We start from the raw sequence: 20,300 nt of genomic DNA, 5'->3' as shown, positions 1-20,300 counted from the left end.
TTAGCTATAGGGAAGTTTCATTCTTTCCATTACATGATGGTATCAGTGTGTACAAAAATAACAATTATCCAGTGTTTGGATCAATCTTTGTAATATGTTTCTTATTATTGAAAATAAAAGAAGAAAAAAAACCCTGATATCATCTATCACATGTTACAATTTTATTGTTATTTTTATATAATATAAAGATCAATAACAACATGTGAAATTGATGTTATGTTTATCTATCAATGTTTTGGCTATGGCCTTTATCTAGATAAGATATTATACATGTATATTATAGAAGATGGTGAAGATAGCGAAGACAAAGATTCAGATTCTCTAACTGATATGAACCAAAACAGGAACAGGAAAAGTTTGTCATTGGTATATAGACACTATAATTACTGTAGAACTTCTTTCCCTACACATTAGAACTTAACCATGTCCCCAATTAAAGCAAAGTTGAAAGGTGGTATTTCATATAAGGTAGGTTTGATCAGAAAAAAGTAACAAATTGCATTCTTATTTTATTGGAAAACAATTGAATGTTAAAACAATTGAATGTTTTAGAACATACATAAATTTTACATTGAGAAATGGTTCTAGTTTCCAAAGCAATTGTTTAATATGTTTAATTAAAAATACCAGCCCAAACTGTCGATGTTTTAATATCCCTGTGACAATTGATCTTGGACATTCAGTCTAATGGTCATTTGTCTCTCACAGGAGATTCAGAAGTCATGTTGTGTGAGTAGTTTGTCTCCTGTGTAGAAATTGGTAATTACTTGTTAGTAATTTGTAGTTTGTTTAGTTGTCAAGAAAAGTCTTTAAGGTGGACCAACTGCAAAATATGACAAAAATACGAGTGTTAGAATTTGCATGAAATAATATAATCAAAACTGTTTTCATCTCATCTCCTAGGCAACGGCATACTGGCATTCTCCAAACAGACGCGGTCGAAATATACTCAGAGCTGTACCAAGACAGGTAAAACTTCAAAGACTAAACTGTAAATGACACCGTTTGATTTATTTCTTAGTTTCTAAATCAGAATTGTCTTTATACTTGCTGTTATTTATTTGAACAAAAAAGTAGAATAGTGATAAATTCATATTCTTTCCCCAGAAAACTTTGTAACAGCATAGTATTGCAAGTTGATAGTTGTACAACAAATTCTGGTTATGCCAACATGAATAAAAACACAATGTTATTTTAACGGTAATGCTCAGAAATTTCCATATGACAAAAAAAAAAACCCAGCTTTGGTGAGACTTTTAACTTTAACAAGGTAATTCTTAATATGTTTAGTAAATAAGTATGTGACATTGCAGTCAATTTCTTAAGCTAACTGAAGTTATTATTTTTATTTTAGATTGCCAGTGCTCTGCAGGCAGAGATCCTGTGGAACATGGGATACACAGGTCAGTTACTGTGCTCAAATATTATGTATAATGAATTTAGAATTTTGTGGCTTTTTAAATTAATTGACTTTTCTCTTGAATAAATAGTTTCTAATTTTGTTAACTTTTGCTATTGTTTAATGTACGTTGATTTCAATATATAGATTGTACATGCGTTAGCATAGGTTTTGTACCACAACTTGGTAGATTTGTCTTCAAGAAACTACCTCATAATGAATCCATCAACAACGTTTGAATGATGTGACACCCACATTGACAGTGTCTTGTAAAAATATAACTTGACAGAATAAACTATAATTTTCTCACATTTTTCATTTCCCATTTATTGTATTATTGTACAATAATACAGTTCAGTGTATAATAACATACATGTATACGTATTGTATATTTTCAGGTGAAGGGGTAAAAGTTGCTGTATTTGATACAGGGTTATCAGAGTCTCACCCACATTTTAAACCTGGAAGAATTAAAGACAGAACTAATTGGACACATGAAAAAACCCTGGATGATGGTAAATCTATCTCAGCATTTAATTATATATGACTTTGAAAGAGTATGACAAGAGATATAATGGGGTTGTTTTTGGCTCTATGTAACTTAACTGAATATCATCACCTGTTTTACATCACTGTGAAGTTTATTTCTGAAATGGGTGTCTTATGTATGTATAGAAACTATCAAGCTAGCTTACAGCAGGTTAAAAGAGATGGGGAGGGGGGGCTCAACAAAAAGAGTTGACCTTGTAGGTAAGGTGTATGCCTGTTAACCCAGGGATCATGGGTTTCTTGCCCAACTGAAATCCCGACTATGTTTTGTCATTTAACACCAATACTGAATAATTTATCATTTTCAAGAGAGGTTTTAAATAAGTTAAAAGCTCTGTTAACAACCAAATGTTACTGATATTTTTTATTGTATAAAAGAGTTACATGTGATAATGCTATATTATGATGCTTTTCTAGACTCTGAAAGATGTTTGGGCAGATGAAATGAATACATATTGTCACCTGTATGCAATATCTGATTAGCTTCTATTAAATTTAGAAGAACTTATTCCATTTTTGCACTAAAGTGATAATATGATATATAATTATACTTCTAGAAAATGGTATTTTGTTAATGATCAATGTAACCAGATTTTTGTCATATGTCACCTTGATATTTTAAATTGAATAAAATCAAATCATGAATACTGTAAATATAGTTAATTTCGTGGGCATGAAATTTTGATGTTTTGTCACAAAGAACATTTTCATGGGTTCTTAAATTTGTGGCTGTTTTATTTTTCAGAAGATACCAATGTAAATAATGTGATGCAAAATAATCTTACAGCATACAAAATGAAATTTCATTGAATCTTAAATTAGGAAAACCATGAAAATTAGTTTCTAACAAATGATAATGATTTTGCAGTATAAGATTAATGTTATATACATACTTTAAAATGATAAGGACATACATGGTATAGTATAGAGTCTGAGACATATATATAATAATTTCAGGTCTAGGACATGGCACATTTGTAGCAGGTGTTATAGCTAGTCATAGAGAATGTTTAGGATTTGCACCAGATGCTGAGATATATGTGTTTAGGGTTTTCACTAATAATCAGGTAAGTTTTAATAAAAATACAACCTTGCTGAGGCAAAAACAAACAACAAAAATAACATGTTGAGTATAACTTATGGAAAGAATTTAAAAAAAATTGTTGTTGTTTTTTCCTGTTTTTGAGTCTGTTTATCTCTCTCACTGTGGGCAGCCATGATCATGACATCTTCATTCTATAAGCTGGAACTTGTTAACTTAAAATCAATATTCCTCTGGATGTCAAGTTCATATGCAATATGTCCTTGACCCATAAATGAACTTCAAGGTCAAATTATAAAATTTCAGGAAATTTCAGAATATATTTCATATCTTATAGCTTATTTTGGACAAATGCATTCTTTTGACATAATGAGACTGGAAATAACTTTTAGAAATTAATGTTTTGAATGGAGATCTAGTCCAATAACTTGTGTGCAAAATTTAGATTTAGATCATTTGCTCGCTCAGATTTTCCAGAATGGTTATTCTAATTGTGGAAAATGATCCAAAATTGAAGAGTTCCTGGACTTTTCACTCAAATCGGGCTAAAATAGCACAAAAAATACAGTTTTCAATTTATTCTGACCATATTTTAAATATATTTTGCATATCTTTCTGTTTTAAGTGCTCCATTTGATCTATGTAGAAAATTCAAATTGTATCTTATCAGGCTTTTGAACCTTACTGGAGTTCTTTTAAGGTAACACAACATTGATTGTTTTTCAGGTATCTTATACATCCTGGTTCTTAGATGCCTTTAACTATGCAATATTGAAGAAGATAAATGTACTCAACTTGAGTATAGGCGGTCCAGATTTTATGGATCATCCATTTGTAGATAAAGTGTGGGAATTGACAGCCAATAAAGTCATCTTGGTATCTGCTATAGGCAATGATGGACCGTTATATGGGTAAGTTTCTGATAATTAGCTACTTTTTAAAGTAATAAAGAGGGTGTCTGTGGTCAAATGGTTAAGGTCGTTGACTTCAAACACTTGCCCCTCTCTTGTGGTGTGGGTTAGAATCCAGGGATTTCGGATTATTTCATGTGAGGAAGCTATCCAGTAAGCTTATGAAATGACGCTTGTTCTACTCTGGTGCCTATACGTACCTGAAACAATGTCTGGAGGGGAACATGAGATCTTCCTCCACCAGTAAAGTTGGAAAGTTGTCATATGACATCTACTGTGTTGGTGATCTACTGTGTTGTAGAGACTTAAAACCCAACAACTAAAAAATTAAAACGGTAAATTCTCTATTTTAAGATCCGATAAAAGAGATAATTTATTCAAATTTGTACAGAGTACATTATATTTCCAATGTGAGAAACAATAAGGAAAAAACTGATGTTTTGCTGTAATGATTGAAATTTAATTTATTTAATTTATAACTTATACATGTAGTTTATTTTTATCCATCATGCATTGGGATATAGAACAAGATAGACCAAATGTTAATGATTATTGATTAAAATGTTTGATTTACTCACATATCATAATTTAAAAAAAAAGAACTAAAAAACAACAACAGAAAACAATGGGATATCATGGTGTTAAAATACATTATACAAATAAGAAGGTTATCTAAATGACTGTAAAGTTTGTAAGATTATACTTGGACAGAATTTGTTAGCAGTGTCCAGAATATAACAGAAAATAGCTGGTTAAGTGGAATCATTATATGTAAATAGAAATAAAAAATCAAAGAGGAATATTCTTATTATAGAAAGCAGAGTTATTTTATGTCAATACTCCTTTGATTTTATTGAAATTTTTTGTGGAATTGATAACATCTGTTGTTATCCTTTGTTTAAATGATATAATAGATCTAAATTAAGTTTGGAATATAGATTAATTTCTACATATCTGAAACATATTTGTATTATTTATTTGAAAATATTATATACATATTTACTTATACAAATATTCAAATTTAATATTTATACGTGAATATTCAGCCGATTTTTCATTATTTTAACAGTTGTTCCCATCCATAAACTATAGGTATAACATAAGATCAGCATTGCAATAAATGTCTATGGTACATATTGTAAATAATACAGTAAAACCTCTGAAAATGATTTAAAGGTCCTATTTTTTCCTTTTTATTAATTCATTAAAAAAGTATCCACTAAATAACAGAAATTTTGAATTCTGAAAACTGGACAATTTACCATGGTTTGTTATGCTTAACTGGCGTGAAAAATACTTTGAAAACTGAAAAATACTTTGAAAACTGAAAAATCCTCTGAAAACTGGACAATATTGTTTATTTTACAGGACATTGAACAACCCGGCAGACCAGATGGATGTTATAGGTGTAGGTGGTATCAACTTTGAGAACCAGATAGCTAGATTCTCATCTAGAGGGATGACTACATGGGTAAACTACTTTTATTATGATCCCTAAAGGGATAGCATATAGTTGCAGCTTTGTTTGTCCGTCCCTTTGTCCTTCCACATTTTCTTGTTAACAAGAATCTTTTTTAGGTAGATAGATCTCATTGAGTAGAAGTAGAAGAACAGAAAGTCTGCCTTGCCTAATTTTGGAGTAATTGTCCTTTTCCATTTTTACACTTTGAATTTTATCCAGGACATAACTTTGAAACTACATGAGATATTAACAAGAAACTACTTCTCTGTGTGGGGAGAATCACCTTGTTCGACAAGCTCTTATTCTTAAAGTTAGAGATTATTTCCCTTGCCATGTTAGAAACCTAAAATGCATTTGTCTTGCTTTGAGTTTGGAATAGTCTATGAAAGTTTTTTACAGTTTCAGTTTTCAATATAGAATGGAACATTATTCAATTGGTCAGTATTTCATATACATTAATTATGTGTCTTGTCAAAGAAAGCATAATAAGGCTGCTGTTTATTTATTGGACAGTAATGTTAAAAATGATATAAACGCTACAGATAATTATGTTACAAATTTATATATCATGCTTATTTTGTATTTCTTACAAAAAATTAATATATCCTACCTATTAAATATAGATCTATCATTTTTAAAGAAATGCTAAAAAATATGAATTATTGTGATATTAAGCGTGGTCATTCAGGTAAGTGTAGCCCCTGTAGTGTGGTAAATGCTTTAACTTGTTGGTATAGGACATGTAAAAGTTGTGTATACACACACATAATGCCTGTATACATTATTAAAGATTTTTGACAGGTGATATGGCCCTATATAAATGGTTGTCAGGTTATATGGCCCTATATAAATGGTTATTTGGAAATATGGGTTATATTATGTATGTAACTTGTCAGAAATGTATATAACTAAATTATAATACAGCAAGCATCTTTTTTTAGAGAAAAAAAGTGAAATTTCTTCATAAATTGACAGCAGCCATGTATATAAAACTATATAAACATCACCATTATCCATACAAACATGTTGTATTATAAGTATTATATATTTCTATATAATATAGGAGTTACCAGCTGGGTATGGTCGTATGAAACCAGACATTGTTACATACGGATCAGCTGTCAGAGGATCGGCCCTTAAGTAAGTTACGCCATTAGGAAAAAAAATCATTTAAATCAAGCCTTTACTCCATGTTTAATTGGTGTGCATGTAGCAGCAATTTAAATTTTCATTTGTCTGTAAAAGCTCTACGATGCTCTTTTCTCTCTCTCAGACTTGTCTTTCTGTCTGAAAGGATAGACAACTTTAAACAATTATTTGTCAATGTAGTTTATGGAAAAGCAGTAAATGTAATTAATGATGAAAAATAATAAAAATGGTGGATTTTAGGTTGATAATGGAATTGAATCTTTAAGCTTATGTGAAGTTATATACAGTTCTTTTTATTGTTTTCAATAAATGAAAATTTATTGGGTGACTGTTTATATTTTCAGGGGTGGTTGTAGGTCACTATCAGGAACCAGTGTGGCTTCCCCAGTAGTTGCAGGAGCTGTGACCCTTCTCTTCAGGTAATATCATTTTATATGGTATTTTACTATACGAAAGAAAAACTGAATACATAATGAGCTGAATCATTCAATTTATTTCGTGCACCATCATTGTAGAATAAACAAATTTGGAATCATCCCATAAAGTTTACCACATTGAAATATATAAGTGATAAAGTATAATTAAATGTTGGATGTACAGGCTATTCTGACTAGACTAACCTGGTGAGGTATCTCGCCAAATTCCTACAAACATCAATGAAACCAGACCTGTCACACTATATATTTTATCTTAAGCTAAAATTAGGTATGAATGCCAAAAACTAAATAGGGAAACATACATTGTATTTAAAGGGACTCCACTGAGGTTTTTTTGACATGACGGGACTAGAAATAATTTTTTGAGATTATTACTCCATTTGATGTAGATCTATACTAATAACTTATGTGCAAAATTTCAGATCATTATCTTGCTCCGTTTTTCCAAAATAATTATTATAATAGTGAAAAATGACCCAAAATTGAAAAGCGTTTAAACGCTTTTCACTCAAATCGGACTGAGAATAGCACAAACATATGATTTTCAATGTATTTCTACTATATTTTTGGTTATATATTATTAATATTTATGTTTTAAGTGCTAATGTTTATCTATGTGAAATATTAAAATTTCATGCTTTTAGGCTTATAAACCTCAGTGGAGTTCCTTTAACACTTGATACCGGGTAGCCAGTAACAAATGATAAATAATGTCCAATAAATGTATATGGTACATATCGTAAGTATTACAGTAAAACCTCTGAAAACTTGACCATCTGAAACTGATTTAAATGTCCCATTTTTTGTACACACTGAATAAAGTATGGAGATTATGTCCAATGCTGAGGTGGTTATGGTTGCTGAATTGAATCACTTGTTGTCTAACCACTGTAAGTTCAATATAATTGGTTAACTTCAAATAAAAAAGCTTTTGAGACTTGGTTACCAATGTCAACAGTCCTAAGATGATAATTTGTTGATATTTTATTTTTAATTTAGGAAGGGATATGCACTATTGGCTCTTGCGTTATCTCCTTTAGTCTGACCTGTAAAGTCTATCTTAGCTATAGGGATATTAATATTATTATTATTTTATTTATTTCAGTTCTGTGTTAGATCGTATAGATGTTATAAACCCAGCCAGTATGAAGCAGGCACTTATCGCCTCGGCTCGTAGACTTCCCGACTCCAACGTTAATATGTTTGAGCAAGGTCACGGTAAATTGGACCTTGTCAAGGCTTATCAGACGCTGAAGACGTATAAACCACAAGCCAGGTACCTGTTTTAGTTGTGTTAACCCATGATCTGCATATATTTCTTTAATAGATTTGTCCAGCTTTGAATTTGAAACAATCTATTCAAAGTTCAAGGGATTTCAGTGTTAAGATACAAAAAATGAGCTGCCAACAGCATAGAGCCTGGTCAGCTACTAAACAAAGATTTATTAGCAAAAATAAATCTCAAATAAAAGCCAAATTTATATATATTACTTGGTCAAATTTTTGTTACAGAAAAATGACTTCCTTACATTAAAATAAATACATAGGGTTTTAAGGTGTGGAAAAAGAATGAGTTTAATGAAAATTAATAACTGTTTGTTTAGGAATTTAAAACATACATGTTTAATGTTCTTATTTTCAGTTTGAGTCCAAGTTACGTAGATTTATCTGAATGCCCATACATGTGGCCATATTGTTCGCAGCCACTATATTACAGTGCTATGCCTCTCATATTTAACATCACCATACTCAATGGTATGGGAGTGAGTGGGAAAATTATAGACAAGGTAACATTATACATTTTTACATTGTGACATTTTCACTGATTAGCTTTACGATTCTTTAAAAGTTGAATATTGAAAAAAAAAGTATTTGATGGGTCTGTTTAACATTTACCCCACTAAATATCTTCATGAACTTTGCCATCTTTCAATTTAGACAAAACCATTCATCATTTTAAGGGATAATTTCAACATATGTATTGACTGAAAAGTGGACCATAATCAAATAGTACAGACATGCTCATGGCGACTGATTATGGTAAACTCTTGTTGCATGGAAAGATTCTGCCAGCAAGCAAAGGTTTAATCATGAAGTTTTGTTCTACTTGTCTATGGATAACTATAAGAATTGTGTCATATTTTGACATATCATAAAGATTTAAGACCTGTCTTAACAATTTAAATGCATGTGTTTGTGGAAAGCTATAGTGTTTATCAAAAGCAATACATAGCTGATTCCGTTTGTTGGCAAAGAAACTTATTGGAGTTTCAACATTTTACCTTGACAACTATTGTGTGGTGTCATGGGTTAAGGTATCCTAATGTTGCCAGTTCTTGTACTGAAACATTTATAAAATACGCCCATTAATTACATAAAATCATGTTACAATGTTATTTCAGCCTAAAATCATGTTACAATATTATTTTAGCATAAAATCATGTTATAATATTATTTCAGCCTAAAATCATGTTATAATGTTATTTCAGCCTAAAATCATATTACAATATTATTTCAGCCTTAAATCATGTTATAATATTCTTTTAGCCTGAAATCATGTTATAATATTATTTCAGCCTTAAATCATGTTATAATATTCTTTTAGCCTGAAATCATGTTATAATATTATTTCAGCCTAAAATCATGTAACAATATTATTTCAGCCTTAAATCATGTTATAATATTCTTTTAGCCTGAAATCATGTTATAATATTATTTCAGCCTAAAATCATGTAACAATATTAATTCAGCCTAAAATCATGTTATAATATTTTTTCAGCCTAAAATCATATTACAATATTATTTCAGCCTAAAATCTTGTAACGATATTTTTTCAGCCTATCTGGGAACCGTACAAGCCTCACTACGGTAACTACCTGGAGGTCGCCTTCTCGTACTCTAAGACATTATGGCCGTGGTCAGGTTACCTTGCTGTATCTATATCTGTGACAAAAAGCGCCGCCAAGTGGGATGGTATAGCTCAAGGGCAGGTTACTCTAACGATAGAATCACCACCAGAGGTATTGTTACATTACTGTAATATTTTTACAAGGTTAAAAGATGTATGATAATATTTTTAAAATTTTGAAATTGTGCATACTAGTTTAAAGTCTTTTTCAAGTTTACAAATAAACTGATTAAGTTTCAGGTAATATCTTTAGTTTGAGGTGATTTCTATCCATAATGTGTCAAAATGTGCAAGATTACCCCATAGTGTATATGAAGCTTAATATAGAAGAGATACTGTCACATTTAATTAGTTAAAAATAGATTGTAAATATTACATATTACATGTATATATATTTTCAAGATACATGTATGCTTTAAAATATAGGCTGAAGGCACAGAGTTTTTTTTCAAGCACTCAAACAACAATGTATAGCTGTTTAAAGATTATAATAATGTCAGTAAAACAGTACTTAGATATTAGAATCATACTAAACTTCATCATAATCTGTTTAGGAACCACTGCTATCTCTCAGTTAAAATAAGATTTTTCTCTTTAAAAAAAAAACCAACACAATTTTGTTGCAGTAAAATTATTTTTAATGTGGTGATTTTACAAGGAGGGAGCATGTTTTTCTGCATTTAAATGTTTTATGACTGTAAAAGTTATTAATACTTTACAGGGTGATGAGACAGAGCCGAGAGTTTCACATCTGAAACTTCCAATCCGTGTCAAAATTATACCTACACCACAGAGAAGGTAAATATAACTTAAATAAATAAAAATGTATTTCCAAATACACTTTCTAAAAAAAAGAATTTTCTGAGAACAATAAATTACATGAATCCCAAAATTTGGGTTACCACAAAAAATCTAGGGCATTTTTTTTCAAAAAATTTTGAAGGGGGCTGGGCCCGTTTTAAATTTTTTGAAAAAAAATGCAATACGTTTATAAAATTTTGAAAAAAAAACAAAAAATGACAAAAATTTTCTTGGGGTTTTTTTTCGAAAAATTTTTTAAAAAAAGGAAAAAGTTTTATTATTTAAAGTCTGACCTGTTAAAATCTGCCCTTTAAAATCAAGGGACTTTTTTCCCATGAACATGTGCAAAAAACCAAATTTAAACTTGATTAAAAAATAATTTTGTGTTTTTGAATTGGGGGTTTAAAAATTTTTTTTTTTTCCCCGAAGGGAAAAAAATTTTTATTTATAAACAATTTTTTCCCAACTTTTTGTGAAATCTTCTTTTGAAATTGTGAATTTTTGTGAAAAAAAAGTGCAATTTTGAATTGTGAAGGGGCCTTATTCGACCAGAAGCCAGGAAAAAAAGCCCTGTATTTGTAACATAGATTACTGAGAATGTTTTGTAAGTCTCATTGACTGTATGAACAGTTGGGCAAATGAATACTGTAATATCGTAGTTTCCAAAACAACATACAATTTGATAAGATACAAAACCTATATTGTGTTGGTCCGACGTAAAACCCAACAAAAAAGTAGTAATTATACAAATTTAGTAATTTAAACTTGTTTATTTTATATTACAGTCAGAGGTTATTGTGGGATCAGTATCACAATCTACGTTACCCACCAGGATATTTCCCACGAGATAATCTACGCATGAAAAATGATCCACTTGATTGGTAAATAGTTTACATTAAGTCATTATTTCAATGTCAGTTTTGATTTAAGCAAAAAGCATTTGAGTTACACCACGACAAAACCAACATAGTGCGTTTTCGACCAGCATGGATCCAGACCAGCATGGCATCCGTGATCCATGCTGGTCACAAACCTATTATGTTGGTTTTGTTTCAGAAAATTATATATATAATTGCATTTTTAAATTTCATAACATTTCATTACAATGTCAAATACAGGGGTTAATCAAATAATTTTGCTTTACAAAATTTTTGCATTATCAACACATATGACTCAATAGTGAGGTTACATATTTGAAAAATTCTTGTTTCAGTTCTGTTAACAAGGTTTTCATTATTAACTGATTGGCCATCTTAACCATCGGTTAAAATGCTCTTAAAATCTGATGTATTTTCGGCCTGTATATAAAAGTTTAACCCTTGACCCTTGGCAAAATCAGTTGTTTTCTTTTGAGCATCTGTTGCCTCAGATAAAAATGAAAACCCTGTATTAAATTTATATGGAAGATATGAAACAAACATTTATTTTCTCATATATCTACAATTAGCAAAAAAAAAAAAAAAATTCTGATTTTACAGTAATACAGAATGGGTATATAACATTGTGAATTTGTATATAATTATAGGAATGGTGATCATATACATACAAATTTTAAAGACATGTACCAACATCTGAGAGCTGCTGGATATTTTATAGAAGTTCTAGGTATTGTGTTATGCCGTATCTTTTTTCATTAATCATTGATCTTTTGCCCTTTGTATTTTGATGCCCTTGGTATCTGTGTCTTGTTACATCTCTTTGTCCTGGACAAATCTTGTTGTGAAGGCAAAGTTATAGGTAATCTGCATATGATAGGGAGCATAGGTTTTCTAAGTGAGGAGTACTGACTGTCAGTTTCCTTGGTTAAAAGGTACAGTTGTGTCTATTTTTGTGTAACATCTGCTTGTTCAAAAGTAAAATATGATATGTCTGCAACATTAATAAAAAAGAGAGAAATATTCCTTTAGAGTTTCTAAAAATCTTTGACTTTTTCATCATATATAAAATTTTATTGACATCTGAAAAGTTTGACCTCTGATCTTAAAAATTAATTGACCATGTATAATTATGTATAATTTACCTGTCATATATTTCAGGTTCACCTTTCACATGCTTTGATGCCAGACACTACAGTAAGTTTTATACTAGTTACTATAGTAATATTGAAACTATAGTATTAACTATATTCAAGCCAATACACAAATGGAATGTAAAATGACTGGGTGGGGTTCTGGCTGCTCAGGCCCTGTTATTGGCAGGACATCTCTAACAAGTTTCTGTCCACAGTTGCAAACTTCTCAATGGTTTTGTCCATGTGGATTGGACAAGAATCTGATTGCATATTCTCCACTCAGTAAAGATCAATTTATTTTTTAGGATGGAAACAACCTCAAGCAACTTCACACTAGTATATAGACAAATCAGTGAAATAACAGTGATAAAACAACTCTACACAGTGTCATATGTTAGACTTTGAATCTCAATGCAGTTCCTTTAAGTGAGCAATGTGTTTGGTAAATCACCTTACATTTTAGGACCCGCTTTGATTAAATAGTTCTAAAATTATGAAGTATTAATATTCCTACTTGATACTGTCTGTAAATTAGTATTATATTGTTGTTTTCAGGTACGTTACTGATCGCTGACACAGAGGAGGAATATTTCCCGGAGGAAGTGACCAAGTTGAAGCGAGACATTGATAATGGACTGTCTATTTTTGTATTAGCAGACTGGTACAATGTATCTGTGATGAAAAAAGTCAAATTTTATGATGAAAATACCAGGTAGTGTCTACGTAATGTTTGATAAATATTAACAGTGTTTGACCTTTGGTTTTTCAGAACTGCTTTCACTTAGCTTTAAGCCAAAGAAGCTATTGAATTTAGTTGCGTACTGGTTGGGGAGATAACTTCGGCTGGTTGATAAACTCGGCTTTTTGTAATTAAATCGAGTTATCAGAATTTTTAATCTAATCAAGCTCACCATCTCATACTATTGCTGGAATTCGGCAATATCTGGAAATTTTGTCAAGTTTGGTAAGATATTTAAAAAAATAACACAGACTTTTACCTGTTTGTTTACAAAACATGCCTATAAAAAGTACGGGAATTCCATTGTTGTGCGCATGTGCAGCAGATGCTCATTTTGAGGCCCGCACAGGGGTACTTTTATATATTGACCGACTACCGGTAAAGCAGACGACGTTTACGTATACATTTTGTAGATGAAATTCAGACTCGCTTTTGTCTTGCTAACTCAGAAAAAAGGCTGATTACACAATTGTAATCTTTTTAAGTGGAATGGATTGAAAGACTGATGTTAAATGCTCCTTTTATATGTTAATGTGTAGGCTGAATACCACTAAATAAATTTCTTCTTCACTCTGTTAAGCTAAGCAAAAATAAATTTGAATCACTAATTCTTTAACTACATATTTCGTTAATAAATGATAATGCCTGTGTTTTTACGTAAAAATGATTTATATGTTACATAGCACGTTGCATATAAATATCGTGTTATCATAGATATTCATTATACTAACGTAATGCTCAACAATTTTGGTAACAAATATTTTTATTTGACATAAATGAACAGCAAAGAAATAATAAAATGTCTAAACATGTTATTTTACTTTTAACTTACTCATTTAAGAAGAAAAACAAAGAGCCGGAATTATCTACTCCCACGCATTTAAAATATCCTTTTTACCTACCTCTTCCAGGGCCTCTCAAAATACCTGTTATGTTTCTAAATATAACTTTTACGGTGATACCGGAAAATCGAAGAGCTGAAGTTTATTATGGTGCAAGATTCATCAGAATACGTAAACAAATAAATGAAATATGCCTCCAAAACACTGATTTTCGGCCGAGTTTATCTCCCAAACCAGTATAAAGTTATTTATGTTTGTTAAAATGTTCATATCAAGATTTCTTGAGAGTTGATCTAGTGTTTTAGATGTTTGCCTCTTGAACTGAGATTGTGAGTAAAAGCCTGACTGTGATCATGACCTTGGTCCAAGGCCATAAAGAAAGTTTCTAAGCTCAGACTCGTATCTCAAATATTTGATTGGTCAAAAATCTGCTTAGAACACTGAGGCCTTGTTTCCTTGTATGGCATTAGCTCTTGTTTGTTAAGTAAGCTTCTGTCTCAATGGAGCTATAAAAAAATTATGTTCAAGCTAATGACATATCATAAAACAACTTTATTTGGATTTTTAGCTTTTGAAATTTTTATAATGGGCTTTTCATATTTTTGAATTTTATTTATGCTCCCCGAAAAAATTTCGGGGGAGCATATAGTCGCCGCCTTGTCCGTCCGTCCGTCCGTCTTTCCGTCCATCCGTCCGTCCCCTTTTCTTGTCCGGGACATAACTTTGAAACAACAAGAGGTATCAACATGAAACTTTGTAGGTAGATAGATCTCATTGAGTAGGTGTGCAGTGCACAAGAACCGTAACTCTGCCTTGCCTAATTTTTGAATTATTCCCCTTTGTTTATTTTTACACTTTGAACTTTGTCCGGGACATAACTCTAAAAGTATAAGAGGTATCAACATGAAACTTTGTAGGTAGATAGATCTCATTGAGTAGGTGTGCAGTGCACAAGAACCGTAACTCTGCCTTGCCTAATTTTTGAATTACCCCCCTTTGTTTATTTTACACTTTGAAATTTGTCCAGGACATAACTCTAAAAGTATAAGAGGTATCCACATGAAACTTTGTAGGTAGAAAGATCTCATTGAGTAGGTGTGCAGTGCACAAGAACCGTAACTATGCCTTGCCTAATTTTTGAATTATCCCCCTTTGTTTATTTTACACTTGGAACTTTGTCCGGGACATAACTCTAAAAGTATAAGAGGTATCAACATGAAACTTTGTAGATAGATAGATCTCATTGAGTAGGTGTGCAGTGCACAAGAACCGTAACTATGCCTTGCCTAATTTTTTAATTATCCCCCTTTGTTTATTTTACACATTGAACTTTGTCCGGGACATAACTCTAAAAGTATAAGAGGTATCAACATGAAACTTTATAGGTAGATAGATCTTATTGAGTAGGTGTGCAGTGCACAAGAACCGTAACTCTGCCTTGCCTACTTTTGGAGTTATTGCTCTTTGTTCATTTTGACACTTTGACTTTGTCTGGGACATTACTCTAAAATTATAAGAGATATCAACATGAAACTTTGTAGATAGATAGGTCTCATTGGGTGGAAGTGCAGTGCTTAAGAATCATTACTTTGCCTTGCCTTATTTTGAAGTAATTGCCCTTTGTTTATTTTTACTTTTTGACCTTTGTCCTGGACAATACTTTAAAACTGTTAGAGATATCAACATGAAACTTTGTAGGTAGCTAGATATAATTGGATAGAATTGCAATGCTTAAAGAACCTGAACAAAGCCTGGTCTAATTTTGGAGTTATTGCCCTTTGTTCATTTTTACACTTTGAATTTTACCCGGGACATAACTCTGAAACTATAAGAGATATCATCAGGAAACTTTATAGATAGATAGATCTCATTGAATAGAAGTGCAGTTAAAAAAAAACAACATAACTCCGCCTTCCCTAATTTTGGAGTTTTTGCCCTTTGTTCAATTATTTTATACTTTCCTGTGTCCAGAACCTTCTCGGGGAGCATCACCCGGTTCAACCGGTTCTTGTTTTTAAATTTAAGGTACTAGAAGTATGCTACCAACAGGCACATTTCAGTCTTGACTAGCTCTATTTGTGCTGCATATTATGCATATGCTATTTTTATCTCTGTGACTTAGAGAGTTAATAAAAAAATGTGTTATATTTACCAGACAATGGTGGATGCCTGATACCGGTGGCTCAAACATTCCAGCCATTAATGATCTTCTCTCACCACTAGGCATGGCCTTTAGTGACCAAGTTTATGAAGGAGACTTTACTCTGGGTGACCATGACAGTAAGTTCTTATTTTACCTTGATCAGGGCTTTCATTAATTAAGTTCCAAAATTTGGAAGTCAGACACTGAAAATTTCTAATATTGAAGTCACATTATAAAGATAAAGAAGGACAAGCATTACATTTTGGAAGTCACAAGCCAAAGTCAGGAGTAAATGATTCCCAAATTTTCACTAATGGAAGCCCTGCTTGATGTATGCATTCTTATTTGGATATTATGTTTTTGAACTCCTGTTGAGTGACAGTTTGTTTTTATAGTTTTTCCTATATACACAGATTTTTCAGCAGATGATGAAAGTGTTTGAGTTTTTGGATATTAATGAGGCTTATAATGTAGAGATAGAGGGTAAAATATGCAACATTATTATGGATTCTTACATACTAGTGCACTGATTAAGTAAATTTGTAAGTATTTTTTATTTATGAAAGATATTTTGTGTAGAACATTGGCATCCTTTAATGATCTGTCATCTAGAGATAAACTTGTAATACCTGTATGTCTGTATATCAGAACCTCAATCAGATTACATGGACATAAATGTTAACTTATATTTCAGTGTACTACGCCTCAGGAACTAGCATTGCCAAATTTCCTCAACAAGGTATCATCATATCAAGGACACTTAAAGATCAAGGTAACCTTAATCATGCTTTATATGTATAATGAACTTGTCTTTCTTTGAATTTAGAGAGGGGTGTTAAGGTTGTTGACTTAAAACCAGTTGCTCTTCACCGCTGTGGGTTTGAATCCCGACTTTGGATTCTTTCATGGAGGAAGCTATCCAGTTAGCTTACAGAACGTCAGTGGTTCTTCTCAGGTGCCAACTCATGCCTAAAATACTGCACGGAAGGGCATCTGAGGCCTTCCTTCATCAGTAAAGCTGGAAAGTCACCATCTTACGTATATTGTGTTGGTGCAATATAAAACCCAACCAAAAAAAAAAAAAAAGGAATTAAAATACAAAAAAAAAAATCATTAAAAAGTCGACTTGTAAGCTACGTATTTACAAAACTAAAATTAAGTTAAACAATTCTAAGAGTTAAATTAATTGGTTAGTACTGGTTAAACCTACAGAATTTGATATGATGGTGTTGTGTCCATGCATTTATGTCTCAAATTTTCTTAAAATGGTTTTATAACTATATTTTGTTAAGTCGTGTATTATTGAACCAGTTTATGTACTGTTGCTAGGTAACGAGGTAGTTAATGGGGAGGTAAAACTGGTGGAGAATGTACCGGTGCTAGGTTTACATCAAACAACACTGAACCCTGACAGTGGTCGGGTTGTTCTATACGGCGACTCAAACTGTCTCGACAATAGTCATATGCAAAAAGGTAATAATTCCTTAAATCTTTCTGTTGATTTGAAAAAAAAACAAAAACAAAAAACATCAAATTTTTCTGAAGAAAACTAGATGTCGAAAGCTAAAAAAAAGCGTTTGTTTTCATTGAACTGATTATATGTTGAATTGAAAGTTATATGAAAATTGAATACAAAATGTTTGATTAGAATATAAGAAAAATAAATATGAGCCGTGCATGACAAAACCAACATAGTGCATGGAGTCTGATCAGGATTCATGCTGTTCAATTACAAACCCTATCACAAGTACAGAAACAGATAGCGAACAGCATAGATCCTGATCAGAATGCACAGATGTGCAGGCTGGTCTGGATCTATGCTGGTCGCAAACACACTATGTTGGTTTTGTCATGGCGCGGCTCATATAAGAATCTGTGCATTAAATAGCATCTGTTGCTGACTTTGAACTGAAGTACAACCCTTTCAGAGCAAAACCCTTTGGAGACAAAAGATTTTAGCTGTTGCTAAGAGGTAATGATCCAAAGAGGTTTACTATATTTTTTGAAGTCTGAAAGTTCAAGAAATTTATACTGTTGTTGTAAATAAGTTAAAGCTCTACAGAGGTATGCTTTGTGAAGATTGCACTGTAGTTTATACTACTGGCATGCGAGCAGTTCCCGTACAGAAGCAGTACCCGTATTTTTCATTTAAACGCTTGATTTTTACTTGCATTCATCAAAAATTCATTTCAAATCAAGCAGATACATAAACGAGACAAAATCTAAGTGTCAGTTCGGCAGTACGTATATAAAGTCTCATTTTAAATCACTTTCACCTGTGCGTCGTCAAAACGTGACCTTGTTTTCTCTGGGGGATTCCGTCCTTGCGCGCATGCGCTAAAATAATTACACGTGAGGCTTGTTAAAGGGTTTTCCACTAATACCACCTGTTTACAAATAAGTAGGCAATGTGATGAAAACTTGTTTAATTAGCAGAATGTTGACCAATATTACTATATATAATAATTTTATGGCTTTGATGCGTAAAATATCATGCATACAAGCATGCTATTGCCTGTAAATGCGTTGGGGTAACGGTACCGGGTAATAGATACCCGCGTTTAGTCTACGCTCTATTTCCTGAATTACATCTATTTATCTTTTAGATAATAGTCTGTTCAACAATTGTAAATGAAAAATAGGTCCGATATAATAAAATTGTATAATTATAATGGGTTAGATTTTATGTACGGGAACTACTTCTCTTCATACAAAATAATTGATAATTTCGGTACCCCATATGAGGCCTCATAACTAAGGGTTATTCTATGTTTAGAACATGATGGAATTTCCATGATTTGTGTGACGAGCTGAATATTGATGTGTAACTTTCAAATTTTGGTGAGTGAGCGTAATAAAAAATAATGTTTAAGTAACTACGATTTTTGTACGGGAACTGCTCGCATGCCAGTAATGTTGTAAATAAATTATTGCTGTAGAGAGGTCTGCTTTGTGGACATTGTACTGTAGTTCCAAGAGCCAGTGAAAAAAGGCAATAAACAGACCTGACTTTATCACAAAGTAATTATGTTAAAATGTTTTTTAGTAAAAATGATATGTATTTGAATTAAATTTTGTCATATATTTGACAATATTTAGTTTAAAGGTTGATATATTTTCAGACTGTTTTTGGATGTTAAGTGCTATTCTAGAATATACATCACATAACACCCTGCCACCTGTGTTTGAGAATCAGGAGCAAGTACCACTACCTCAATCACCTGTTCTTCCTGAAAGAATGGAAGGTATAGTAGTTGTTGATATTTCTCTTCAATTATATCAAGCTAGATAGGTTATCACACATATAGAGAAGAAAATTGTTGTTGAATGTTTAGTGTCAAAAAATATTTAACCTGTTGAAGTTGTCCATTTCTTGTAAAGAAATGATAAAAGGTTTACTAATTAGAGGAGAATTTGTAAAGGAACTAATGACACTAAGATAAATAAAATATTAACTAATGTTTCCTCAAATTGGCAGGCATAGATATATAGTTGTTAATTTGTTGAAGATAGCTCTATATATTGTTTATAACATCAAAATTATCTTAATATTAGATTAAATAATAGTTTCATACAAATTTATCAAGGTCCTTTTATGTGACCTAAAAACTCTTTTTGTTGATAGAAATATTTTTGATAAGTACATGTTTATCTTCAGGAAACCATTTGCATCGATATTCCAAGGTCATTGAAGGTCATCTAGGTACACCAAGGTCTCGACCTCTGCCTTTGTGCCCAAACCTAGTATGGGCAAAACCTCATCCACTTAATATAACAGCTCCATCGTAAGTTCTCAGACACTTTTACAAATTCACCTTTACTTAGCGGAATTTCTTAAAAAGACTTGTCCAACTTTTAATTGGTACAAATACAGGGAAATTTTTAATGGAAGTACTGACTGAATAGT

At 31.6% G+C, this 20,300-nt stretch overlaps 1 protein-coding gene across 1 annotated transcript in view; it reads left to right on the top strand.

Annotated features, from left to right (window-relative positions):
• LOC132717740 (membrane-bound transcription factor site-1 protease-like) overlaps positions 1-20,300 on the top strand; it is a 28,842-nt gene that overhangs the window by 4,458 nt on the left and 4,084 nt on the right. Inside the window, exons 4-25 of the mRNA XM_060701294.1 lie at positions 284-366; positions 904-969; positions 1,355-1,403; positions 1,798-1,914; positions 2,906-3,015; positions 3,717-3,901; positions 5,270-5,372; positions 6,427-6,503; positions 6,857-6,931; positions 8,055-8,225; positions 8,592-8,736; positions 9,787-9,969; positions 10,579-10,655; positions 11,444-11,539; positions 12,184-12,263; positions 12,695-12,730; positions 13,225-13,381; positions 16,406-16,530; positions 17,088-17,165; positions 17,723-17,866; positions 19,516-19,638; positions 20,052-20,178. Of these exons, the coding sequence (XP_060557277.1) occupies positions 284-366; positions 904-969; positions 1,355-1,403; positions 1,798-1,914; positions 2,906-3,015; positions 3,717-3,901; positions 5,270-5,372; positions 6,427-6,503; positions 6,857-6,931; positions 8,055-8,225; positions 8,592-8,736; positions 9,787-9,969; positions 10,579-10,655; positions 11,444-11,539; positions 12,184-12,263; positions 12,695-12,730; positions 13,225-13,381; positions 16,406-16,530; positions 17,088-17,165; positions 17,723-17,866; positions 19,516-19,638; positions 20,052-20,178 (2,407 nt within the window). The remainder of the gene's footprint in view (positions 1-283; positions 367-903; positions 970-1,354; positions 1,404-1,797; positions 1,915-2,905; positions 3,016-3,716; positions 3,902-5,269; positions 5,373-6,426; positions 6,504-6,856; positions 6,932-8,054; positions 8,226-8,591; positions 8,737-9,786; positions 9,970-10,578; positions 10,656-11,443; positions 11,540-12,183; positions 12,264-12,694; positions 12,731-13,224; positions 13,382-16,405; positions 16,531-17,087; positions 17,166-17,722; positions 17,867-19,515; positions 19,639-20,051; positions 20,179-20,300) is intronic.

This window comes from Ruditapes philippinarum, unplaced genomic scaffold, assembly GCF_026571515.1.
Source record: "Ruditapes philippinarum isolate M1 unplaced genomic scaffold, ASM2657151v2 ctg2682_1_1_1_1, whole genome shotgun sequence".
Classification (NCBI taxonomy): domain Eukaryota; kingdom Metazoa; phylum Mollusca; class Bivalvia; order Venerida; family Veneridae; genus Ruditapes; species Ruditapes philippinarum.
Note: the sequence above shows the minus strand (reverse complement) of the source record. Positions and strands in the feature narration are given on the sequence as shown.